At 42.1% G+C, this 26,279-nt stretch overlaps 1 protein-coding gene across 1 annotated transcript; it reads left to right on the forward strand.

Annotated features, from left to right (window-relative positions):
• Nucleotides 1–322: 322 nt before the first annotated feature.
• Nucleotides 323–25,825, forward strand: DNMT3L (DNA methyltransferase 3 like; the record flags this gene model as incomplete). The annotated part of the gene is made up of 13 exons (XM_083612019.1): nt 323–491; nt 1,286–1,378; nt 2,869–2,949; nt 3,891–3,935; nt 4,682–4,761; nt 5,151–5,263; nt 6,590–6,761; nt 8,703–8,787; nt 13,907–13,995; nt 15,749–15,824; nt 17,668–17,798; nt 18,363–18,448; nt 24,948–25,825. 13 exons carry the CDS (start codon nt 323–325, stop codon nt 25,090–25,092), a joined length of 1,365 nt encoding a protein of 454 aa, XP_083468145.1. The 3' UTR covers nt 25,093–25,825.
• Between the last annotated feature and the right edge of the window lie 454 nt (nt 25,826–26,279).

A 26,279-nucleotide genomic window follows, 5' to 3' on the forward strand; every position in this document is an offset into this window, starting at 1 on the left:
TCCGGAAGGCGCGCGCGGCTCCTTCTCCATGTGGCTCCTGCGTTCTGGACAGGGGTCCCAACTTGAATAAAATATGGGGGGCAGGTAAGCCCCGCCCCACCTAATTGATCACATGACTTGGCACACGCACACTATTTGAATGGCAATGCCCATCATTTGGGGGGACGTCAAATATTTTAGGCGGGGGCAAGAGACCTAGGTCCTCTGGAGCTGGCTCCTATGCCAGTTGATGGGAAATCCACGATTTCTTTTATACATATGTAACAACAATCCACATTACTGCTCCCGTAGTAAAACGCTGTGGGGTTTTCCTCTGCACCGGATGATTCAGGGATCTCCTTGGGGAGATCTTCCATCCAGGGTCTTCATTCTCCGTCTGCCCGACGACCCGGACACGCCCCAAACGCTCCTGGCGAGGTCGCCGTCTGCTGCAGGGATGGCCGTGGTGCTGGACAGTGACTCCGAGGAAATGGGCAGCCTCTCGGAGGCAGGTGAGTGGAAGATCTCTTGGAGCAGACCCAGATCCACTCCTTTGCAGGAGCCCATAAAGCTGATGAGAGCGATGAAACCGACGGCCTGGTCACCATAAGGAAACCACATGAACACATGGCATTAGACCCAGATAAAGGCTTCCTACACACCATGTGTTTACAAAATGTTTAGAGCACACACCACACCCAAATAATAATAATAATAATGAGAACTGTAGTTTGTAAAGGCTGCTGGGAACTGTAGCACTGTAAGTATACTACTGTTCCCAGGATTATTATTGGGGAGGTATGTGAATGTATGATGTGTACCTTAATTTGCACTTAGTTCCCACTGAAATCTGTGGGAATTGACCAGATGCCAGCCATGGGATATAAGATGGTGCACCACCACTGCACCACCTACCAGCTGTGATGGTGCCCACCGAAACTAGGATTGGGCAGCATGGCAGCAAGGACAAGGGATGCACCAGGCTGGAAGCAGCTGCCACACACCTGTGCCTGGCACCAACAGCTACCCAGTTGGGAAGACGCATAACCTCCTTGCGTATGAATCAGAATGAATGCTCAATAAAGAGTGCGCCTTGTATAACCTCCACATTTTAACCTTCTATTTAAAACATAAATAACATTTATATATATATAACTCCAGTCCTTCAAGTACGTATGTCTGAAATGTTTCAAGCTGCATTGTTTCCCAGCTCATTCAACTTTCCTGGAGCAGTCAGCATGAGCTGGGTAAGTCAGAAAGGTCATAGTTCCCATATTGCTCTGATGTCTCTCTCTCTCTCTCTCAGCTCCATCATCCAATGGAGGAAGTTTCCCTGATATCATTTCCATCAGTTCTGCGGAAGAAATGTCTCCTTCAAGAACCCTAAGGCCAAGCACAAGTAATGAAATTGCAGTTCAATAAGAATTTAAAAGTTATGACCACAGAAACAGGTTACGGATCTGTAACAAAACTTGGTGCTGCGGAGAACAACTCCAGAAAGAGGCTTTGCCTTTTGTCCCTCTGTTTTGGTACCTCAGTGCAGCACTTCCAGAGTCCAAACTTGGCTGTGATGACTCCTTTTCTTGTGGCATTCTGTGAACTTCATTTTTTTAAAGATTCTTTTAAAATCTTTTAACTTCTTGTAGATTGTTATTTTCAAATGATAGCACCATACTAGATCCTTTCAACAGTACGGAAGTGTTTCACTAGCAAAGTTGCCCCTTACCCTTGCAGCTAGTATTGCATAGACCTTATACTGTCTTTTTATGTATAATTTCCCCACCCATCTACTGCCACCACTTCTTCATTGCAAGGAAATCTTGCCAATATTCACTGCCCTGATTTTGACAGCTAAATTCAGTAGTCAGAGATCTGCAGCAAGACATTCCCCATCTATACCCTGGGTACACTCTTATTTATTCTGATGCATACACTGCTAAGAGCAGCCATGTGCAAAGTCCGGTCCAGAAAAACTGTTTCCCTTCATTTGCAAGGAATCATACAAAACAAAGTGGCACTAATAAAGAAAAGTTCCAGGGTGACAACAGAAATCAAACTAAAAGTGTTTTTGCAGTTCATCAAACTATCCAGCAATATCAAGTTATAGGAAAACTGGTGCTATTAACAGTAATCCTTCTAGTTGGTTAATTGGTTTGGCAACTTGACATGTGATGCTAATTATTTTCCCCAATGCACATGACTTGTAATGCTAATTTCCCCCAAGAGTTAAATGATAACTAATCAGAGGCAGCTACAGTTGCAAATGGCAACAAAATATCTGTGAAAGGAAGAGGAGCAGGTTTGCTCAAGTGTGTTGCAGGTAGAAATACTGTTTGTAATGAAGTGAGAACAGTAGTTTACTTGCTCTAATTAACAAATAAGAAAGTTTTGAATATTTAAATTCTAGATTAAAATTGATTACTTAATTGAGAAGAGGATTGTAACAAAAACACAGGGGCCTAATTTGAATAGTAGAGTGCCTAGTATCTGGTGGGCAGACCAAAGCACTCATCAGGAGAGCTATATGATTCAGACGAGGGTCAGATGCCTTGTCAATCCCAGCAGGTATATAACAGGAAGACCTAGCCTGCCCAGGCAGCTAACCATTAGCCATGCTGGCTGGGGATGGTGGAAACTGGAGTCCGACAACATCCAGAGGGCCTCAGGGTATCTGTCTCTAAATATAGTGTTTGTGTTTATATGCAAACATACACATGCAGGTATTTATTATCATTATGTATTAAATTTATTAGTCACTGTTTTGCTAATGCAACCCAAAGCAATTTAGAATAAATGCTTTTGCTGAGACATATTGTTGCAGTTTTGCCACATTCAAAAATAGCCATCATGTACCTCATTCTGTCTCTCTGTCTCTCCCCACACATCTAGCTGTATCACTGGAGAAGTATAGTTCTGGTGTAATTTCTATAAGTTCCGTGGAGGAATCAAACACTCCCAAACCAAGAAGAGGTAATCTTGTTTTCAAGAGGCACTAAAAGCAATGCTAGCTGAAGATTTGTGTGCCCCAGTATAGATTGTATCTGCTGCGGGAATGAACCCTTTACCTACCTGTTTGTTAACATTTTGCGGTACAAAAACAAGTGAAACCATCTAATGTTGAGGAAGGGATTGTAGGGCAGGTTTATCTCATCTATCTCTGTTCTTCCTTTGAATGAAACTAAAAGCCTTCTTAATTAGCAAAAGATACGTAGAAGGAGAGTTTCAAAATACTGCAGAATAATGAAGAGAAAGGGGCAATGTATATAAAGAATTGTGTAGAAAAATAAGATACATTAGCTAATTTTTATTAAGTAGAATTGCTCTCTGAGTCTCAATGGTAATAACAGGACAGAAGGTAGGGAGACCAACAGTTGATGGAGCCATAGCCAATTACAGGCAGAGTTTTGTCCCATCCTTCTTCCTGCTGAGGAGTTCAAGGTAGAGCAAGACTAAGGAGGAGGAAGCTGGCAGCCAGTACCACCTCCTGGACAGGCAGGGCAGAGCCAGCTGGTGGCAGACAGAGGTTGGTGGGCCAGTGCTGCACCTGCCATAATGGACCAGCCTCCGCTGGTGATCCTGAAACTTATACCCATTTACCTGGGAGCAATGACATTGAATTTGCTGCTTACATCTTAATAAACTGTATAGAATCACACTGTTTCAAAGCAAGTATAATTCACATCCCTGCCTGGTACTGAGCTTATTTTTATTGTAATCTTAGAGATGACTTTCATGCCTGATACAAAAACAAGGTTTTGGCTCTTTCTGATGCTGTCTGTGCCACACGTGACAAATGTTGGCTACAGCATGGAAGAGCAATCCAGTGCACATTCTAGTCAGATTAGATTGTACATTTAGCAATGCAAGCAAGCCTCGCTTCCGAAAAGTGCCCTGATTTTTTTCCTTCGTAGAAAACATTGCATATGAAGTCAACTTCAAGGAGAGGAATATTGAAGGTACTTGTTGCAATTGTTACTGCTATAACTGTCTTTACTACAGATAGCTATTAGGAGGACTTCAGTGTTTAGCCGGCCAGTGAGATTAATCGGTATAAACCAATTTGGTTGAGTGACAAGGTACTACCCAACTAATCAGGCTTACATGATAAAAACGCAGTATGTATGGATTGTTTAAATCCACATTTATTGGGATAGAAACTGTGTCTCTTTCATATACTGCTTCACAATTCATCCCAATCCCAGATTGTAGAACTGAGAAGAAATTCAGATTGCATTAACAATACTAGGCCTTTTTAGCCCTGTATAAATTGGGCGTTTGGACACCTTGTATATATAAATGCTTGATTATCCTTTTAAAAAAAACCTGACCAACTGAATGAGAAAATGAGAAGAGAACAGGCATGGTCCTCCTAAGAAAAATATTCTTTCATAGGCGAGGAAAAGCAGCTTTCTTTGTGTGTAGGGAAACCATTCTTGAAATGTTTACTTATTGTTTGTTTGTTTGTTTATATGTCTTTTTTTCCAAGGTCAGCTTTTTTCCTCTTGCATTATCAGTGCAAATCAGCAATTATATTTCTAATTTTAGTGGAAAATATAGTTTTAATCATTCCTTATGTGTTTTATGTATTCTTAACCATGTATTGTGTATTATTTGAGCAACGTATTTTATTTTAAGAAATATAGTAAGCTCTGGGAATTGATGCCAAAAACAGTGTAAGATGTGTATCTTTTGTGTTTGGTAGAAATCTGCATATGCTGTGGAAGCCTTGAGATTCGCACTCAGCACCCTTTGTTTCAAGGAGGAATGTGTGCTCCATGCACAGTGAGTAGCTGATTTGGGTCAGACATGCTACACTTCCTTTATCTAACAGGCTGGGCAACTTTTCTTTAAAAAATAAAGGGGGAAAGAGGAATCAAGGAATTGCTGGAAAAGCCAGTGTTAGATTGTCCACCAAATTCTAAAGCAAAAAAATTGCATCTGTCCAAAAGATGCTGGCAGTCTCCAGTTCAACTCTCACTTTAGCCACAAACTCCCTTGGTGGCCTTAATTAAGATGTTTTTCCCCGCCTCAGATCCATCATCTGTTCTAGGGGAATAATGATGGTCACCATCTTTAAAGGGTTGTTTTAAGAAGTACTGAGCTTGGAACAGCTGAAATGCTAAATCTCATTATTAACTAACTACAGTTTTTTGCTGCTGCTGTTTTAAAAGGAACATCTTTTGGAGAGATTTTTCCTGTGTGACAATGATGGGTACAAGACTGATTGTGCCATATGCTGCTGGAGCAAATCTCTCATAATGTGTGATGATCCAACCTGTAACAGGTAACTGACCTCCCAAACCACATTCAAGTTTATAGCAGTGCCTTTGGATATGGGATTCAAATGCTGTTGCCGTAAAACCTGGCTTCCATATTCAGATAGAATGTGCATATTTACCTCTCTAACAGACTACTCCCCTTACACTTGGTGGAGCATATCTGCAATATCTTCTGCCTCAGAAGTTCTAGCCATGCCTACTCAAAAGTATGTCCTTTTGAATTTAATCACACATACTTCTAGGGAAGTGGGATTGGGGACACAGCCTTACAAGCCAAAGTCTGTAGTTCAGTTGTGCCTCTCGCTTTCATAGTTGTGGAGCCTCCTGCAACACCCCCAGGCTCTGTGTCCAGTGTGATCGAACCAGTTAAAGGTAAAGGTAAAGCGACCCCTGACCATTAGGTCCAGTCGTGGCCGACTCTGGGGTTGCGGCGCTCATCTCGCTTTATTGGCTGAGGGAGCCGGCGTACAGCTTCTGGGTCATGTGGCCAGCATGACTAAGCCGCTTCTTGCGAACCAGAGCAGCGCACGGAAACGCAATTTACCTTCCTGCTGGAGCGGTACCTATTTACCTACTTGCACTTTGAGGTGCTTTCGAACTGCTAGGCTGGCAGGAGCAGGGACCGAGCAACGGGAGCTCACCCTGTCGTGGGGATTCGAGCCGCCGACCTTCTGATTGGCAAGTCCTAGGCTCTGTCATTTAACCCACAGCGCCACCCGCGTCCCAGCATGATCGAACCAGTTACACTCACCTAAATCCGCTTCTGGTGCTTGGATTGGGTCTCTGCGGTGCTGCAAAGGAATGAGGTGTTCTGTGGGGCACAACTGCTCTATTCTAGGATGTGAATCATTGTGATGCAGGGATACAGAGTGGAGATAAGAGTATCATAGATATCAGTATCATTTGAGTGTCCAGTTGCTCAGTTACCTGTGCACCAACCCTCAGCTTCAAACTTCCATATCCTTTTAATCTAAGTCAGTTTTGTGTAAATCAGGTCCTTAGCCAGGGCTCACTCAGAAATTATGAATAAGTGGGAGGAAAGAAAGTGCAAGTCACCCATACTTCTGCTTTTGCATTGCTGGTATAAAATCTAACATAGATGCTCACATGTTTTTCCTTGTAGTGAAATGTGTGAGCTCTCCCCACATCAAAAAACATACAGCACTCCTATTTAGATGCCTCTCCCCCATTTGGATAATTTTCAGAACTCCAGGAAGAACAAGTCCCTGTTTGAAACAGCAGCGAAAGTTTTGGATGTATGACAAATATTTGAAAAGTAAAATGTAAAAATACCTTCAAATCATCTTTCGCTGTCTGTTTCAACAATGCAGGTGTTTTTGTGAAGAATGCATGGACAGCCTCGTGTGTTCAGGATTCTCAGACGAGATAAAAAATAAGTCTCCCTGGATATGTTTCCTGTGTGCACCACAGCAAGCATATGGTCTACTCAAGAGGAAGAGAAGATGGCGTGCAGAACTGAAGCGCTTCTACGATCAAGAGTCTGTAAGGGAAAGTTCTGTTGCCTTTTACAGATGTATACAGGAACAAGTCAAAGGGCTGCAGATCCTTGTATTAACTGGATCACTTTTCAGCAGCAGAGGTGGGCAACCTATGGACCGCCAGATGCTGTTGGACTACCAGTCTTAGGGTCACTGACCATTGCCCATGCTGGCTGTGGGTCAGGGGAAGCCACCTGAGGTGAAATGGGAAATGCTGCCTCCTGCCCCCCCCCCCCGTGCCCCACCTACCACCACTTCTGCCACCACTACACCCTGGCAAAGTTGGCCAAAAAAGAACTAATTTAAACTAGATGCTCCGTTTCCAGCAGGTGGCAGCAAAACTATTTCAGCTGACCTGAAACACTGCATGGTCATTTACTAAAATGACATTTTTTAAAGGGGGGGACCCTGTTAATTGGAGGTTTATGCCAAGCAGCCCCAATCTCTGCTTTCCTTTTCACTAGTAGTGGTGCATATGGAGAGGCAGAGCCACCCTCCCAATGCCAGCATCACTGCGGCTTACCTGGAGAGGCCTGGGCTGGGGTGCTAGTGAGGCTGGAGCTGTGCAGTTGCACTAGAAGGAGTACCAGATTGACTGGTGGGGTTCCTGCAAGTCCAACCACAAATCCCACCCCCCACCCCCCTTGAGGCTTCAGCCTGTCCAAGTAAGAAGCAGCAGGGCAGCTCAGCTCTTCTGACTTGGTATTGCCAACATGGATTGGCAGCCATCAGGAGCCCTTCCCAGACCTATCTGAAGATGACGAGGTTTGAACATCAAGCATTTGCCATATGATGCATGTTCTTTGGGGCCCTGACCTGTGGCCCTTTTCATAAGCCTTTAACACCATCCTAGAGAAAAGAAAGTTAGAGGAAGGAATAAGAATCAGGAAAGTGTGAGTAGCCAGCAGTGAATTGAACAGAGAGGCAGTTTGGCCTGCTGCAAGACAGCTTTCTAAGGAAGTGTATGGCAGAGGTTGGGGGGAGAGTCCTTGCATAAGAAGAGAACATTTATTACGTCCTTTGCCTGAAGGGCAAAGCAGTTGATGCATGTTGTCCACTCATCAGCAATGTGGTCTCTCCCCAATGATAAATTTCTAATACCCTCCAAAGAGCTTCTCCCAAGGGATCTAGCAATAGGTAGTAGTGCCACATTTGCCTTTAGTTAGACACATTCTTGGAGAATATGGCTAAGGTCTTTCTGCACCGTATGCCTCCGAAGGCCAGTTGCTGGGAATTGCAAGTTGGGAGAGTGTGTTCTACTCAGGTCCTGCTCAGGCTTCCCGTAGGCACCTGCTTGGTCTCTCTGAGAACAGGAAGCTGGACTAGACGGGTCTCTGGCCTTCTCATGGGCTCTTCTCATGTTCTTCTGTATCGCCAAGGAAGGCACGGTGGGCATTTGCCATGAGGATGGATCCATGAATCTCAAGGTCATATATGTTAGGAGAACCTCAATAGCTTATTATTTTGCAGGGATTTAACTGCTACTGTCCCCAAATGCAGGTACTGAGTAGTCAACATTATTTAAGCTGTGGAAATCGTATGGTGATTGTTTCTGCATTGCATTGTTAAGGTTGTTTTGCATTTCTTAGCCCTGGTGCTGCAGCTACCTGTGATTTAAATAGCACCTGCATCCCTGTTGCAACTTGATATACATGTAGTAGAACCCTTGTGAATGTGCTAACAGCAGCACATCTTTCCATTATCAGAGTAGCATTTATATATTTCCTCGGCAGGTGGGATGTAAATAATTTAATACATTTTAAATAAAATTAATAAATGCATTGATTTATAGAGTTCTGTCAAAGCTTGTTGATATCCAGTTAATAAAAAGTCTTCATGTTAATACATGTAATAACTAAAATCACATACTACTTGTTCGACAAGTTTTGACAACAACAACAAAAGCACTTTATGCAAACATGTATCTTTTTATCAATTGTGTTAGAACCATCTGTGGATATATCAGCCTTTGGAGACATGGGATAAAAAACCAATCCGTGTGCTCTCCCTTTTCGACAATATTACACAAGGTACGTAACTGAGAAATTAGGCTTGCAACATGTTTACCCTTCCCCTGTATCAGAGGTGGGAAACCTTTCTAGCCCAGAAGGCCAGATTATTATCTCCCCGAATTTCACAGGTAGGTGAAACTTCCTACCTGTCAGTCATCTGATGTCACAGTGACCAGTTTTTCCCCCACACAAGGGTCTGCAGAAGTCCCATTCAAGGCACTGCTAGCAGTATCTTGTTGGATCTCCAGAAGCTAAATTTAAGGAGCTGATTATTTGAAACTTCTGAAGATTTAACAAAGCATAGGTCAAGGCAGAGCTTTGTCAGGGGCTGGTGAATATTTATGGTCAAACAGATTCCTCACTGGCCTTGCAGACAACTTCATTGTCCAGAAAGTGGGAGAAGCAACAAGAGGAACAGCCATTTTCGATCTGGTCCTAACCAATGTTGATGACCTGGTTAGTGGGGTAGAAGTGGAAGGATCATTAGGCGCGAGTGATCATGCTCTTCTGAAGTTTACTATACAGCGGAAAGGAGCAGCCAAGCATACTAGGACTCAATTTCTTGACTTTAAGAAAGCCGACTTCATAAAACTTAGGGAAGTGCTGGGTGAGATCCCATGGACAGAAATACTAAAAGGAAAGGGAGTTCATGATGGCTGGGAGTTTGTTAAGAGGGAGATAGTAAAAGCACAACTTCAGGCAATACCAATGAGACGGAAACATGGAAGGTGCCTAAAGAAGCCAGGGTAGCTATCTAAAGAACTTTTAACTGAGTTAAGATTAAAAAAGGATGTGTACAAAAAATGGAAAAGGGGGGAAACCACCAAAGAGGAATTCAAACAAATAGCCAGCACGTGTAGACACAAAGTCAGAAAAGCTAAAGCACAGAATGAACTCAGGCTTGCTAGAGAGGTTAAAAGCAACAAAAAAGGTTTTTATGGGTATGTTCGTAGCAAAAGGAAGAACAAAGAAACAGTGGGGTCACTCAGAGGAGAAGATGATGAAATGCAAACAGGGGACACAGAAAGGGCTGAACTCCTCAATGCCTTCTTTGCCTCAGTCTTCTCCGATAAAGAAAACAATGCCTGACCTGAAGAATTTGGAGCAAATGATTCAGTAGAGGAAACACAGCCCAGAATAACTAAGGAGATAGTACAAGAATACTTGGCTAGTCTAGATGTATTCAAGTCTCCAGGGCCAGATGAACTGCATCCAAGAGTATTAAAAGAACTGGCAGATGTGATCTCAGTGTTGGGATACTGCCAGGGAGATAAAGTCCATCATGACTCCACATCGTCTCCGGATGTCCATCCATCTCTCGTAGACACGCAGTATCAGCAATTAGCGACACGAGCTCCAGGGCTGGGCTGATGCACGCTCTATCAGCATTCCTGGGCTGATGCACGCTCTATCAGCAGAATTCACACAGCGAAAGATGCACAGCAGGAGAGCATTTTTCCAAGTTTATTCAGCGTTGATCAGAACAAAGAAAAACATGACTGCCTGCTTCGGTATGCTCAGGCACACAGAGAAACGAAAGCAATAGAAAACATAAACTTCCTGTGAACAGGAAATACGCAGACTCTGTGACTCACAAAGCCTGCTCCCTTTTAAGGTGGAACGGAAATATCCTAACACTCAGAACCACTGGCAGTCATCTTTGAGAATTCCTGGAGAACAGGCGAAGTCCCAGCAGACTGGAGGAGGGCAAATGTTGTCCCTATTTTCAAAAAGGGGGAAAGAGAGGACCCAAATAATTAGCGCCCAGTCAGTCTGACATCAATACCAGGGAAGATTCTGGAGCAGATCATTAAGCAAACAGTCTGTGAGCACCTAGAAAGGAATGCTGTGATCACCAATAGTCATAATGGATTTCTGAAAAATAAGTCATGTCAGACTAACCTGATCTCGTGTTTTGACAGAATTACAACCCTGGTAGATGAAGGGAACGCAGTGGATGTAGCCTATCTTGATTTCAGCAAGGCATTTGACAAGGTGCCCCATGATATTCTTGTAAAGAAGCTGGTAAAATGTGGTCTTGACTATGCTACCACTCAGTGGATTTGTAACTGGCTGACTGACCGAACCCAAAGGGTGCTCATCAATGGTTCCTCTTCATCCTGGAGAAGAGTGACTAGTGGGGTGCCACAGGGTTCTGTCTTGGGCCCGGTCTTATTCAACATCTTTATCAACGACTTGGATGATGGACTCAAGGGCATCCTGATCAAATTTGCAGATGACACCAAACTGGGAGGGGTGGCTAACACCCCAGAGGACAGGATCACACTTCAAAACGACCTTGACAGATATGAGAACTGGGCAAAAACAAACAAGATGAATTTTAACAGGGAGAAATGGAAAGTATTGCACTTGGGCAAAAAAAATGAGAGGCACAAATACAAGATGGGTGACACCTGGCTTGAGAGCAGTACATGTGAAAAGGATCTAGGAGTCTTGGTTGACCACAAACTTGACATGAGCCAACAGTGTGACACGGCAGCTAAAAAAGCCAATGCAATTCTGGGCTGCATCAATAGGAGTATAGCATCTAGATCAAGGGAAGTAATAGTGCCACTGTATTCTGCTCTGGTCAGACCTCGCCTGGAGTACTGTGTCCAGTTCTGGGCACCACAGTTCAAGAAGGACACTGACAAACTGGAACGTGTCCAGAGGAGGGCAACCAAAATGGTCAAAGGCCTGGAAACGATGCCTTATGAGGAACGGCTAAGGGAGCTGGGCATGTTTAGCCTGGAGAAGAGGAGGTTAAGGGGTGATATGATAGCCATGTTCAAATATATAAAAGGATGTCACATAGAGGAGGGAGAAAGGTTGTTTTCTGCTGCTCCAGAGAAGCGGACACGGAGCAATGGATCCAAACTACAAGAAAGAAGATTCCACCTAAACATTAGGAAGAACTTCCTGACAGTAAGAGCTGTTCGACAGTGGAATTTGCTGCCAAGGAGTGTGGTGGAGTCTCCTTCTTTGGAGGTCTTTAAGCAGAGGCTTGACAACCATATGTCAGGAGTGCTCTGATGGTGTTTCCTGCTTGGCAGGGGGTTGGACTCGATGGCCCTTGTGGTCTCTTCCAACTCTATGATTCTATGATTCTATGATTCTATTCAGAAGCCTCTCTCAAAATGCTGTTTTGCCCAAACCTTTTAATGGGGCTACTGAAAATCATCAGCTGATTGAGCAAGAGTTCTTTGAAACGGGCTTCTGATATCTGTGGCTTGGCATAGTTGTTAGGATGATTGGGAGCTTATCTAAAAATGGGGTGCTAAAAAAAAAAGTCATTGCTTTCTGAATGTTGCTTTTTAAAGTGGTCTTTGCTTATCTTCAAAATAATACATGGCAATTTCTGTCCAAAAACAGCCTCAATCCAACTATACTTGGATAGTTTTAAAGTCTCTCCGTTTCAGTGGGAGATAATGAAACATGTGCTTTAGCTCCTCCATTGAAACCAGTCCCATTTATTATAGAAGATTATGAAAAACTTTTTAACATGTTTACCAACCTTCACTTATAAGTAAGGTTTACAAAACAAAAACCATGAAATTAAAGCACTGTTTACAAATTGGAGAAAAGCCAAGTGGAAGAGAAACAGCCAATTTGGGTGATCTTTATCTTAATCCTTCCTGACTAGCTCCTTGGGTGCCTTCCATACTAAGCAATTAATCAAGAATTGTCATCTTTCATTTACTCACTAGCTGCTGCTGCGAAATCACTGCATTCCACTGTTTCCTGTCTTCCCGCACCCACTCTTTTTGAGACCTAATTTGTGGCTGTTCTTTTTCCACTGAAAAGGCAATTGCATCACAAACCTTCTAGTATGGACTGGCAAAGCACTATTGAGAAACCTAATGGGGTTTAATCCTAATGTGGATTAAAAAATTTGACCTGGCTTGAAAACCATCAGATATCCCGCAACTTCCCTTGCCCCACTACTTTTCAATAATGGTTTGCCAGTTCACATTTATTCCATTTATTTTAGCTTATTTATTTATTTGGAGCCAAAATAGAGATTCCTGCAACACTGTCCTAGGAAGGGGAACAAACTGAGAAAGGGTGTCAGAGCCTCAGTGGTGGTAGAGCACGTGATGTACCTGCAGAAGATGCCAGGTTCAATCCCTGGGAAAGGCTCCTGTCTGAAACCTTGGAGAGCTACTGCTACTCAGAGTTAATACTGAGTTAGATGGCCTAGTGGTCTGCTTTGGTATAGAGCAGCTCCTTATGTTTCTAGCCACTATTGACTGCATTTCTGCAATCTTCGCACAATTAGCTGGGCAGCGAGCAAGTGCAACTGAGTTGAGTGAGGTTCTGTTTTGAGTAGACACCTGTTGAATTACACTGTCAGTCTGCACTATGTTGTTGTTTTTAGTCTCCCATCTTTTCTGTGCAAAATAAAATATAATACACCAAAGAAAGAAATGGTGGGATACTGAAAGCACATTTGCAAGTCATCTCCCTCATTCCTAGTAACTTTTTGGAATGTTGTGGCACTAAAGAAACATGCACATTTTAAAAAGAGTAGTGGGAACTGCAGTAATTTTAACCCCTTCCCAGAACAAGCCTGCTAGCAATCTGCTGTCTCTTAAAAATAGGAGAGGAATTTCTTTAATTCAGAACATCTCCCACTCTTCTCTAAATCCAGGGAAATGGCAGAGGGAATCTCTGTAGTCTAGTCTAGGAGACATTGGGAAGAGAAGAGTGTGGAGAGAAGAAAAAAGAAGGCAGCCACAGCAGGAAAAGTACAGAGAAGGAAAGATGAGAAGGAAGCTCAAGTCAGCACCCAGGAAAACCTATTCTCCCAAGGAGATTGAATGAAAAGCCTTCATTAGGAGTGAGAAGCCTGTAGCCCTCCAGATGTTGTGGCATAGCCAATGGTCAAGGGTGATGAGAATTCTAGCCCAGCAAAAGGCATGCCAGGGTCTCCATTTAGGTTCCAAAGTCCAACATTGTGGGGCCACTGCAGAAGTGCCACTGCCATTTTGAATAACTTCCATCCAGCACACAGTAAAGCACTTATGAAGCATTGTCTGTAAACCTTCTGTCTCCCCTTTAGGGCACCTCATCAGTAAAACACAAATGTGTCGCATTAATATTGGTGTTCATTTGGGTCCTCATTTCTATTCTCCAGAGCTGAAAAGTTTGGGGTTTCTGGGGGAAAGCAAGGGCAATGGAACACTGAAGTATTTGGATGATGTCACCGACGTGACACGAATACATGTAAGTAGATGTCACTGAGTTGACTTGGTACTACCCATGTTTCTAATTTTGTTAGATGGGTATATTCTTTCTGCTCCTAATATATTAACTGTATTTTACTGGGATAAAATCAGATTCGCTTCCAGTCAAAGAATTACAAATTCTTTCAGTGTTTATTATGTTGAAGTCAAGGAAAGGACAGTCTTGCCCCTTTAACACCGGACAATCTGAAAACTCGTCATAACTGGTTGATGCTGGTAATAACTGAAGAAAGAATAAGGCAGGGCCAGCACAGGGAGGCAGTTACCCCAGGCAGCAGCTCCAGGTCCATGGAGTTCGCTATTCACTGCTGTTCCCTTTGCCATAACCATAGACCCCTCCATGTCTTCAGCCACACCCACAACCCTGTGGTTTTGTCCTCCCACACACACACACCGCACATGCTGCCATGCCACTGCACTGCACTGCTGCTGCCTGCTCCTCTCTGGCCTCCTTTCTTGTGATAACAACATGTTATTACATAAAAATGAAGTTGAAACTGGGAGTAAAAAAGATGAAAATAAGCAAAAATTTGGAAATCTCTCTAATACAATAACTAAGATGCACAAATCTATAAACAGAACATATGCCACAGTAATATTTCCACAATGGATAAAGAACTATGCAATAATCTGGATACAAAGAAACCCTCTTTACAGTGCATGAGTTATACTTACGTTTATTTAGAGCAGCGCTTTAGATAGCTAAAATGCCAGTATATTATGTTCACCATTCAGATTTTCTGGATAACTGCAATGCCAAACATGCTTCAGCTTGTTAGGCTTCTTCAGCGGTCTATTTTTTTTTAATATATACAGCATCCTTGATGCATGAATTCAGCTTATCACACGTTGTGTAGGTTAAATAAAATTAAACAGTCTGAGGAGCTGCCAAAGGGTTAAGCATCAAATAGCACTGTAAGGAATTTCTTCAAGAATAAGTTTATTTAAGTTTATTACCATCAACTTCTTTGTTCAAACACTGCTGTTTAATCAGTGTGTAAAACTGATTCTTTTGTTTGTTTTCAATAAAAAAACAGCCTACCAGAAATGCTGGAGAAGGAACAAGAAGCCATGGGTTTTGATTACATTGCGATGGTTAACCTGTGGCTCTCCATATGTTGTTATATTTCTGCTGTCACCATCCCTGACAATTGAGTATGCAGTTGGGGCTGGTGGGAGTTGGACGGCAACAACGTTTGGAGGGCTGTAGATTCTCAACATCTGTTATAGATGGAGGGAAAACTGTCTATTTTTTATTTATTTATTTTTGTCTACTTAACATTCTGTGGGTATTCTGCACGATAGGGTCATTTATCTTGTGAACTGCCCCGAGAGCTTTTGATGAAGGGCAGTATATAAAAATAATAGGTTCAGAAATTAAATTTAGTATTTCTAATACTTAGTGGAGCACGTCATAGTCAACCTTGCATAACACCACTGGCAATTTAATACAGTAGTTTTGTCATTTGTCTGAAGAGGCCAAACTTGGACTAATCAGAATAGTTAGTAGCAATGTGGTTAATGGTAAACTAGTTGGTAAGGTTAGGTTGGTTCTGTGTCTAGGAAGTGGAAGTAATCCTGATCCAAAACATGCCCATCAGAATGTCTATAAAGCAAACTGGTGCATTTCTGAAAGGAGGAGGAGAAGGAAAACGAGAACCCATGTGAAATTAAAAGATGAAAGATGGGATCCTGCATCCAAACTACTGTGATTGTTTTGTTTTGTTTATTAGATAAAAGAATGGGGTCCATTTGATTTTATATTTGGGTCTACGCCACCCATTGGAAACTCTTATCAACAGCCGTCTGGTAAGAAAAGCAAACATGCATGAAACTGTAGCTCTTATTGTGTCTCTCTGACTCTGGTCAGTTCCAAGATACGGACCATTTCTCTCTCCACTCTTCTCCAAAACAGGTTAAATACTGCAGCTACAACATACAGTATTTACTTGGGAATACGTTTCACTGATCTTGCTTCCTTATAAATATTTGTAGCTAAGCTGCACAATCTTAAGCATGATTACTCCAAAGTAGGCCACACTGTGATACTGGGACTCAGTCCCTGGCGATTGTGCACAGGATAGCGGTTGGGCAGCATGAGCCTAGGGTTCTGCTGTGTCAGCTAACAACATGCCAATGAGCTTCCAGTAACTAGTAGAAAGCAAAATGATGCAATATATATTGTAGGAGCACTGATAAAGGAAACGGGAAGCACCAAGAGCCACAGCTAGAGCATGCTGTGACAGTGCTGCATCATACATCAGTCACGATCGCGTCACAGACTACATTCCATATTAACAGCATATCAGATAGGCATGGAAAGTACCTGCTATCTGGTGTGTGACGTAACCTCATCCTCTACTACCATCCTGCTCTCATCCACAGAGCACCACAAGGAAAAGCTGACAGTGACTTCTCCCTGGCCTTCCCCTCCAGCTGCAATCTTGCCTCATGATTTTGTTCCACAACTAGAGACTATATAGCCACTAACCGCAGAACTTCCTATAGACATATATTCAGATTCTGTAGCAGCCCAAATACAGACAGGCACAGGTTATACAACAAAACTCTTTTGCTGGGGTTTCCTCAGAGGAAGTCTGTACTGACCTGCAGTGAGTGTCACTGACCTCTGCCCTATTGGTATATACTGGTATATAAAAAAGGAGGTGTGAGGGCTCAGACAGGGTCCTAGAGTCTTCCTGTCTGCTTCCCAAAGCTGGGCAAGCACTCGCCAAGCTTTGGGAAGGAAATAGGAGGGCTTTAGGGCCCTGCCAAAGCCTCTTGCCTCCGTTTGAAAGCTGGCTTAAGCTTGTCTTGTGAAAACTAGATGGAGGGTGTCAAATGTTGGTCTGGTACCATATTACCTAGATACGCCACTGGCTGGAGACCTTCTTTATACCTAAGGTAAAGGTAAAGGGACCCCTGACCATTAGGTCTAGTCGTGGCCAACTCTGGGGTTGCGGCGCTCATCTTGCTTTATTGGCCGAGGGAGCCGGCGTACAGCTTCCGGGTCATGTGGCCAGCATGACTAAGACGCTTCTGGTGGACCAGAGCAGCGCACGGAAATGCCGTTTACCTTCCCGCCCGAGCGGTACCTATTTATCTACTTGCACTTTGACGTGCTTTCGAACTGCAGGAGCAGGGACCGAGCAACGGGAGCTCACCCCATCGCGGGGATTTGAACTGCCGACCTTATGATCGGCAAGTCCTAGGCTCTGTGGTTTAACCCACAGCACCACCCGCGTCCCTTTTTATACCTAAAGTGTATAACTAAAGTGTCCAGTCCCTGTCAGCAGATAGATGGAGGGTGGATGCCGAAGAGAAAGGAAAGCACACCCCTCAGGCTTTTATATCTTGCTACCTACCCCACCTTGCAATCTATCTCTAAACATGAGACCTGTGCAGCCTCAGACTCCTGCTGTTATATTTGCATGTCTTTATAACATCTAATCTCTTCAGGAGCAGCCAGTTTGGCACCCATAAGCACCCATTTGCCTCCAGAGGCTTTCCCTGGTGCCCAGAGGTGGCTCTCTTCCCCCTTTCAGTCATTCTTTTCTTTGAAAAGGAAGCGGGTGGGCTGGAGCACCTTAGAAAGGCATTTTCAGAGACCATCTTTTTATAGCCTGTTTTCTCTTCTCCCTTCCCTTTAAAGCCTGGTATTTTTACCAATATTTTCGTATTCTTCAGTACGAGACACCCCCAGAAAGGATGTTTTTCTGGATGTTTGTGGATAACCTTGTGCTGGAGGAAGAAGACCGAGATACAGCTTCTCGATTCTTTCAGGTGAGTAGCAAAACAAAATGCCTTCAAGAGGTGAATGAAGAGATAGTTTGCTTCAGCACTCACTTGCAGACATTACAGTGATACCTCAGGTTGAATACGCTTCGAGTTGAGCGCATCCGAGTTGCGCTCCGTGGCAACCCGAAAGTAACGGAGTGCGTTACTTCCGGGTTTCGCCACTTGCGCATGCGCAGATGTTCAAAATGACGTCACACGCATGCACAGAAGCGGTGAAAAGCGACGCGTGCATGCGCAGACGTGCCATCGCTAGTTACATTTACCTCTAGATGCGAACAGGGCTCCGGAACGGATCCTGTTAGTATCTAGATGTACCACTGTAATTTAATACAGATTTTCAGTGGCTCAATTCACAGTTTGAAACAACAGTTTTATTTTATTTATGTAATTATTTATTGCATTTCTATATCTCTTGGAGCATCTTACTTCAGTATTGTTCAATCTGTATTGGCTCCCAGATTTTGAATTCTGTATTATATTCTATTAGCATCAAATGAGAGATTTAGTTCTAGCTCTTGAGACATATGTATGGTTTTGGTCCTTTTAAAGATGGAAGCTGTGCTCAGATATAAGCAGCATGATGACACCATCCAGAATGCAGTACACATATGGAGTAATATCCCATCTGTTCACAGGTAACTGCTTTCTCAGATATCCCAGAAGTTTCTGTGTGTGTGCTTGTGTTAAAGCCAAACCAGCTGCAGAGCATTTAAGATTTTGTTTTCTACATCTGAAAATCCTTAGGCTTTTCAATGTTCCTATGGCTTCCAACTCACTTTTACAATAGAATCGGAGGACTGCAAAATTGGAAGAGGCCCTGAGGGTCATCTAGTCCAAACACTGAAGTACAGGAATCACAACTAAAGCATCTATGACAGATGGCCATCCAAATTCTGCTTGAAAACCTCCAATGAAAGACATTCTACTGCCTTCTGAGGGAATCCATTCCACTGCCAAAAACTCTAACCATCAAGAGAGTTATTCCTAATGTTTAATTGAAATCTCCTTTTTTCTAACTTGAATCCATTGGTTTGGGTCCTACCCACTGGAGCAGCAGAAATCAACGTTGATCCATCTTCCATGTGACAGCTCTTTAGATAACTTGTTAATATCATCAAGGGACGTGGGTGGTGCTGTGGGTTAAACCACAGAGCCTAGGACTTGCCGATCAGAAGGTCAGCGGTTCGAATCCCCACGATGGGGTGAGTTCCCATTGTTCGGTCCCAGCTCCTGCCAACCTAGCAATTTGAAAGCACGTCAAAGTGCAAGTAGATAAATAGGTACCGCTCCGGCGGGAAGGTAAACTGCATTTCCGTGCGCTGCTCTGGTTCGCAAGAAGCGGCTTAGTCATGCTGGCCACATGACCCGGAAGCTGTACGCCGGCTCCCTCGGCCAATAAAGCGAGATGAGCGCTGCAAGCCCAGAGTCAGCCACGACTGGACCTAATGGTCAGGGGTCCCTTACTAATATCATCAAGTTGTTATTGTTGATACAGTAATCAGAAACGCAATATTCAAAAGCTGTAAATAAGCTTGGATGAAAGGAGACTGCAATGTGAAACCACTGAATTAAAATACATAAGGATTTCACTTGTGGATTGAACCCAAACCCAAATGAAGACAATTAATTTTTAGCACATTATATGTGTTAATTGGCTTACATAATTACATTTGCCACTTTTCTGCATTTCGCTCTGACCTCAAATTTTACAGCTTCTTCCCTCACACCAACCAAAAAACAACAACAACCCCATGTGATACTCAGGATAACACTTCATGCATCTGATGAACCAGTGAACTGTAGTTCACAAAAAGTTATGGCATTATAAAGCTGCTAGCCTTTTAAGATGCCACAAGACTCAAAAGACTAATGCTGCTCCTCTGCAAATCGTTGTAACTTGTTCACCGTCCTGTCTCAGTTTGTGTGGGTCTCAAGGCCTGTTGAAACTAGAAGGCAGCAAAAAAAGAGGAAGAAACTCAAGTTGCTTGAAGGAAAATACATTTGAGGCCTGACGTGTTTTGGAACAATACTTCCTTTGCGTCACTCTAAATATATAAATAATACAAGCATTTATCTAGTAAAACCAAATAAAAATAGAACACCTAAAACAAGGCAAGTCTTACATCTTCCTCATTACAGTATTGGTTTTCTAATTGTTCTCCATACTTAAGAGGTTATCTCATTTTTATATATTTTTTTGCATATAAATTTTTATTTGTTTTCATTAATTATACATATATACAATCTAAATTACATAAGTTGCATATAACATAGCTGTTACCAAAATCATATACATAATACACACTTATTTTGAGCTCCGCCGAGCCTTGGACTTCCCTTCACTTCGTTGGTAAGTATCAGATAGTTTCAAAAGTTACGTGTTTTATCTCCTTTGCATATTTGTCAAACACTGTTAGAGTTGTTCTAATCCTGCCAGAGTCATCGAAGTTCTATACTTATCTCTTATATATACCAGGTATTTATTCCAATTTTCATGAAACTTCTGATCGTCTTGGTCTCTTAGTCTTCCTGTTAATCTAGCTAGTTCAGCATAATTTATCATCTTAATCTGCCAGTCATTTATGGTAGGTATTAATTCCGTTTTCCAGTTTTGGGCTAACATAGTTCTAGCGGCCGTTGTGGCATATAGAAACAAATTTTTATCCTCTTTTTTGATTTCTTTATCAACTATTCCTAGTAAGAAAGCTTCAGGCTCTTACTAGAATGGTATACAAAAGATGAAGAGGTGAAGGAGGCCATGATAAAATGGGCCATAGATATTGGTTACAACATCGACTTTGTAAAGTGGCAAGAATTGTGGAATGTAAATATGAAATTTACAGCGTGTATGGTACTAAGGGAGAACCTCTGGAAGATGATTTATAGGTGGTACCTTACACCAGTGAAGCTAGCTAAGATTTATAACCTGAAGACTAAGAAATGCTGGAAATGTGGAGAGGGGGATGGTGAATTATACCATATGTGGTGGACATGCAGTAAAGTAAAAGGCTTTTGGGAACTGATTTACAAAGAACTTTAAAAAAATTTTAAGTATACTTTTCCCAAAAAGCCTGAGGTTATCTCATTTTTACCCCAAATCTGTACTGGTAGAATGGCTTAGGATGACGCAGAAGTGTTCATCTGCTTGGTGCTATTTTTTCACTTCTCTCAGTTTAATATAGTTACACGCTCCCAAGCTAAGAGGAGTTGTCTCTCTTTTGGAGACTTCTTTCTTTTAACGCCCTCTTTCTTTTGGAGACTTCACAGACAGATGTACAACAGAACACAAAAGGAGACAAACATGCACTCTGACAACATAGCAGCAGATCTGATACCCCGTATCAGATTGGGAATGTGCTCCCAAACCCAACTGGGGCTTCGTGCTGGTTTCCTGCCAAAAATGCCTCCCTCCGCTGCTATTTTCTCCCAAAGAGACTGTATGCAGTAAATAACACCTTCGGTGGCAAAGGACTGGTGGGGCATCATTATTTGCAAGAAACTGGTGCAGGGCTGCTCTCTACTTTGGATCTAGGCCCCAGAGCTACCTTTACTTCAACAATAAAAGGTGCTAGTTTAAGGAAGCTTTTTTAAAACAAAACAAAACAACAACCAATATTATCATATTGCGTAACTTGGGCCATGTGATATAAAAAAGTGACATTTTTATTCCTTACAGGCCAGAAAGAGACCCAAATTGTACAGTGGGATGAACTAAATAAAATGCAATGGAGAAAAGGGATAATACTGGAATGGGGGAAAGGATGGGAAGTAATGGCACAGATTGAGTAAGGTCCTTTCTCCTTTGCCTCTGGCCCTACCTCTTTGGCCCTCAGAATATTGGCCAGGTTACTATTTATGCCAGGTAAAGATTTGGCTGCTAAATTTCTCTATGCTGGGCTAATATTAAAGGTATCGCAGTGACAGTAGCTTTGGGTCCAGAGAGCTCATCAATTTGAAGTGCACAGCTCTCTTTTGAAGGAACCACATAGTGACATACATTTCAGGGGTATTGCAGAGATGAATCAGTTTGTGTTAATGACACTTCTAGAACATTTGAGCTACAAAAATGCTAACAAAGCATGAATAAGATTATTAAGCTGTTTGCAGACTGTGGTCAATGCTGGCATCTGAGAACAGGCTCTTGTGAAAGGAATCATTCACTGTTCCTTATTTCACAAGCTACTTATCTCTGCAATATTCTCCCCCATGGCTAGTTCAACAAGTCCATGGTTCATACATGCATGTACATCACTTGATATCTGAATACTCTTGATGAACTGATTCCATTGAAAAGTTGTGTTTTTAGATAGTGTGAAATATGCCATTTCACAGCTAACTTGTTTATACATGCAGCTGTCAAGTGGTGTGTATTCATGCATGAACTAGACCTAAACTAAATCATGTCAAATCAAATGAACTGCATACTCTTTTATCTAGGTTATCTAGGTATGGAAAGTTGTGCCAGTTTCGGTTCTCTCAATTTCCATGTTTCCCCCCCCACCTTAAATTCAGTTCTCTACTTTTCTGCAGCTTACTCATTTTTAAAATCCTCATGAAAATTCTTCCACATTTTAGTGTGAATTTCTCCAAATAAGCACGTTTGTAGTGCAGTTTTGGCTCATATACGTATTTTTGCAAGCAGTTTCTTCAAATATAGTGCATTTTACATGTTATTTTCACTAATATAATCATTTTTATACACACTTTTACCAATGCATTTTTGTAACCATTGGTTAAAGAACTGCATCACAAAATCTGAATATGTGCAAATGACAAAGGATGACTCTTTTTTGATTCTCAACATTGTTTCAGAAAGTTCAACATTTGTTAGCTTCACCCTTAAATGTGAACTAAATCAAATTCTTCCCCCATCCCTAATTTGAAACTGAAGGATCATGTATTAGCTTTGGCTTCTGGCATGTGGGTTTAATTAGCTACTCATACAACTATTCTGGGGACGCAGGTGGCGCTGTGGTCTAAACCACTGAGCCTAGGGCTTTCCAATCAGAAGGTTGGCGGTTTGAACCCCAGTGACAGGGCGAGCTCTCGTTGCTCGGTCCCTGCTCCTGCCAACCTAGCAGTTTGAAAGCACGTCAAAGTGCAAGTAGATAAATAGGTACCGCTCCAGCGGGAAGCTAAATGGCGTTTCCGTGCGCTGCTCTGGCCTTGCCAGAAGTGGCTTAGTCATGCTGGCCACATGACCCAGAAGCTGTACGCCGGCTCCTTTGGCCAGTAAAGCGAAATGAGTGCCACAACCCCAGAGTCGGTCACGACTGGACCTAATGGTCAGGGGTACCTTTACCTTTACAACTATTCTATTTTGGTGAACATTATAATATATGAGAGAAGAATTAATACAATCCTGTAGATTAACTTCAGTGAGACCTGAAGATATTATCTGATGCAGCTGAAGGGATCCCCAAATGGGGATGGGTTTTTTTCTAATTTAATCCCAGAAGTATGATCCCTGGTCTGCTGCAGCAAAAATAACAGAGTCGTAGGACACGTTAAAAGCAAACAAACACATTGTGTTATATTACATTCTGTTTTATTTATATACTGCTTTGAAGCCCAAAGTGGTGATCAGACCATCACGGCAAAAGGAAAATGCAACAGAACTACATTAAATAAATCAAAACAATAACAAAATCTACATTCATGAGCTGCATTCATGCTCTTACCACAGATGGAGCTACCTACCATGCCACCTTTCATGTAAAAACTGGGTAAACTCACACTCAACATACCCTACCCACTCCAGTCTCTCACGTAGGAGCAAGCCCACCCACAAACAATTGCCTGACGGAAGTGGCCTTGCCCTCATCACAACCCATAGGAGAAAACCAAATGAGAACTTTCCCTTTTGGTCTCCTGCCTTTAGGAGCCACCCCATTGAGTGACCCACTGCCCCTAACAGCCTCCAAATAAATATGGTTCTCCCTGGAAACAGCTACAGCTCTGACTCTTGTGCTTCAAGGGTGGAGTAGCTGGCAAAAAACCAACAACCATCTGGCTCCTCAATAGATTGCTGTACTCCAGGTGCAGCAATAAGTAACCAAACAAACCCCTGTGTTGCAAAGAGAACATCAGCAATGTCTAGGCAACACGATGACTATGTACATAGGCAATAGACAATCTTTATAGAATTCCTTCAAACCATAACAAGTACAAAAGGAAATCTTCTGGATATTGACTACTGTTTCGTAGAATTCTTCATCAGCATGGTGGGAGGCTATAGAATTGCTGCTACATTATTACATTATTACATGAGCACTGTTCCACAGCATTTGATATTTTCATTTACATACATTCATTCGATATAAGATGGGTTTATGAAGCAATTCTATATCCTCCTACCACGTTGACAAAGAATTCTACGAAACAGTAGTCAATATCCGGAATCACTGTTCAGTGTTGGACACCATATTTGCTGAATATACAAAGCTTTACAGCTTGTCTTTCATCGTACAAAGTCTGTTACCTCGCTTCATTTAAAGATTTTCAGAGACTTTGAGACTAAAGATTTCATTTTGTACTTGTTATGGTTTGCTGACGTTCTCCAAGAGCAGCGGAAAAGAGCCAAGGAGGCTAAAGTTGATGTCCACATCCCAGAGAGCAATAATCCTGTTGTTGCTATTGTATTGTCTCTGAATGCATGGCGGTCCCCAAATAAAAACAGACACTTTTACAGATTAGTCTCTAACTCACAAATCAGACTTTAATCTGTGAGAACGTTTCCCATAACTTTGAAAACCAAAGTTGTGCAAGAGGAAAGCAGCTCATGCAATTGAACTTTCGTGTCCCTTCCTTCCCCCTAAACCTCTCCTCAGCAGCAGAGGCTCTGCTGCAGCTGTGGCTGTATTTGAGAAGTCGCCTAAAATTAGATGGAGCATTGTCAGGAAACAATGTGGCAACCCTAATCAGTGCACAGCTAATAAGGGCACAATGAGATGTTAGACCCTTTTATATAGGGAAAGGGAAAGGGACCAGGGTGTGGAAGCAGCATAATTTCCTGTATGGCCTGAAATGTAAATATAATGACAAGTTGTTTATTTCCTGTTAAGGGAAAGAAAGAAGTCGTGTATTTTAACATTTTTACATGAATATTGTGGGGTGTTGTTTTTTATTCTCCAGCAAATATTCTGCATCTGCCTTGTACGTGGATTTGTCTCTGTTGGCAAAGAACATCCTTGAAACCAGAATCTTTTCTCAGCGTCCAGCCACTCTGATTAAGGACTTTTTTGTGCCCTTGAAGGAATATTTTAGGACATTTCCATAAGACATTCTTTGTACTGTAGGTCAGCCTATAAGCAGGGTTGCCATAATCAGCTGTCCCTTTAATACTGCTTTGATATTAACAAGAAAGATTTTTATCTCAATGCAGAGAAATTTCATCTACTGATTTATTCATACCAAGCTGTTTTCGATGCAGAGGAGCCAGCCAAGCTGTTTTTCTTCTAATCAGTTGGCCATCAACCTGAAAAAATATTTTTGGATTGTTGATACAATTCCTATTCCAACTGCCTTCTGCAGGATTCTTTATTTTATTTTACCTGGGTTTGCATCATACATGTACACAAGCTCTAATTGTTATGCTATTTATTCATAATTTAAAAACTTTATAAACTGCCTTTCTGCCCTAACAAGGGCTCGCAAGGCAGGATACAAAAACAAAAACAAAAACCAAATGTAATACAATAATGTAGTGTACATATTTATGCTGTACATATTTAAATAATATTTAAATGCTAGAAATTCATGAATGGTGAGGAATTATCACAATTAATGGCTGCAAAATGTTCCATCAGGAGAATGAAAAAAATAAAATTTGCAGTGTTAAGAGAATCTTAAAAATTACTTGCTTTTGAGTATATTGTACTTGCTTATGCTTTCCAAAGGGTACTTTTAAAACAAATAAATGTTATTTTGTCATAAGAGAAATGCAATGTTAAATTTGATTTGTTCGCCCCCATTTAAAGAAACAATTTATAAAGTTCTTTATCTGAAATTCATATCACATGACAATCTTGATCTCTTTTATGTCTGAACCCCAATGAACCCCTAGTGGCTTAAAATGCAGCAAAGCTAATAGGTTTTAAAAATAAAATTGGTCGGCTTACAAAGTAAAAATAGCTTGGAAGCTGGAGCTAACCCACCATCCATTGTCAGTCTTGTTCACACATCACTAGCATTGCTTAAAAGAGTAAAATAAATTACACAGGAATCTCATTGGTACTGAAAAAACGGTTACCGTATTTTTCGCTCTATAAGACGCACCAGACCACAAGACGCACCTAGTTTTTGGAGGAGGAAAACAAGAAAAAAAATATTCTGAATCTCAGAAGCCAGAACAGCAAGAGGGATCACTGCGCAGTGAAAGCAGCAGTCCCTCTTACTGTTCTGGCTTCTGGGATAGCTGCGCAGCCTGCATTCGCTCCATAAGACGCGCACACATTTCCCTATACT

Source organism: Podarcis filfolensis (assembly GCF_964270895.1).
Source record: "Podarcis filfolensis genome assembly, chromosome: 4".
NCBI lineage: Eukaryota > Metazoa > Chordata > Lepidosauria > Squamata > Lacertidae > Podarcis > Podarcis filfolensis.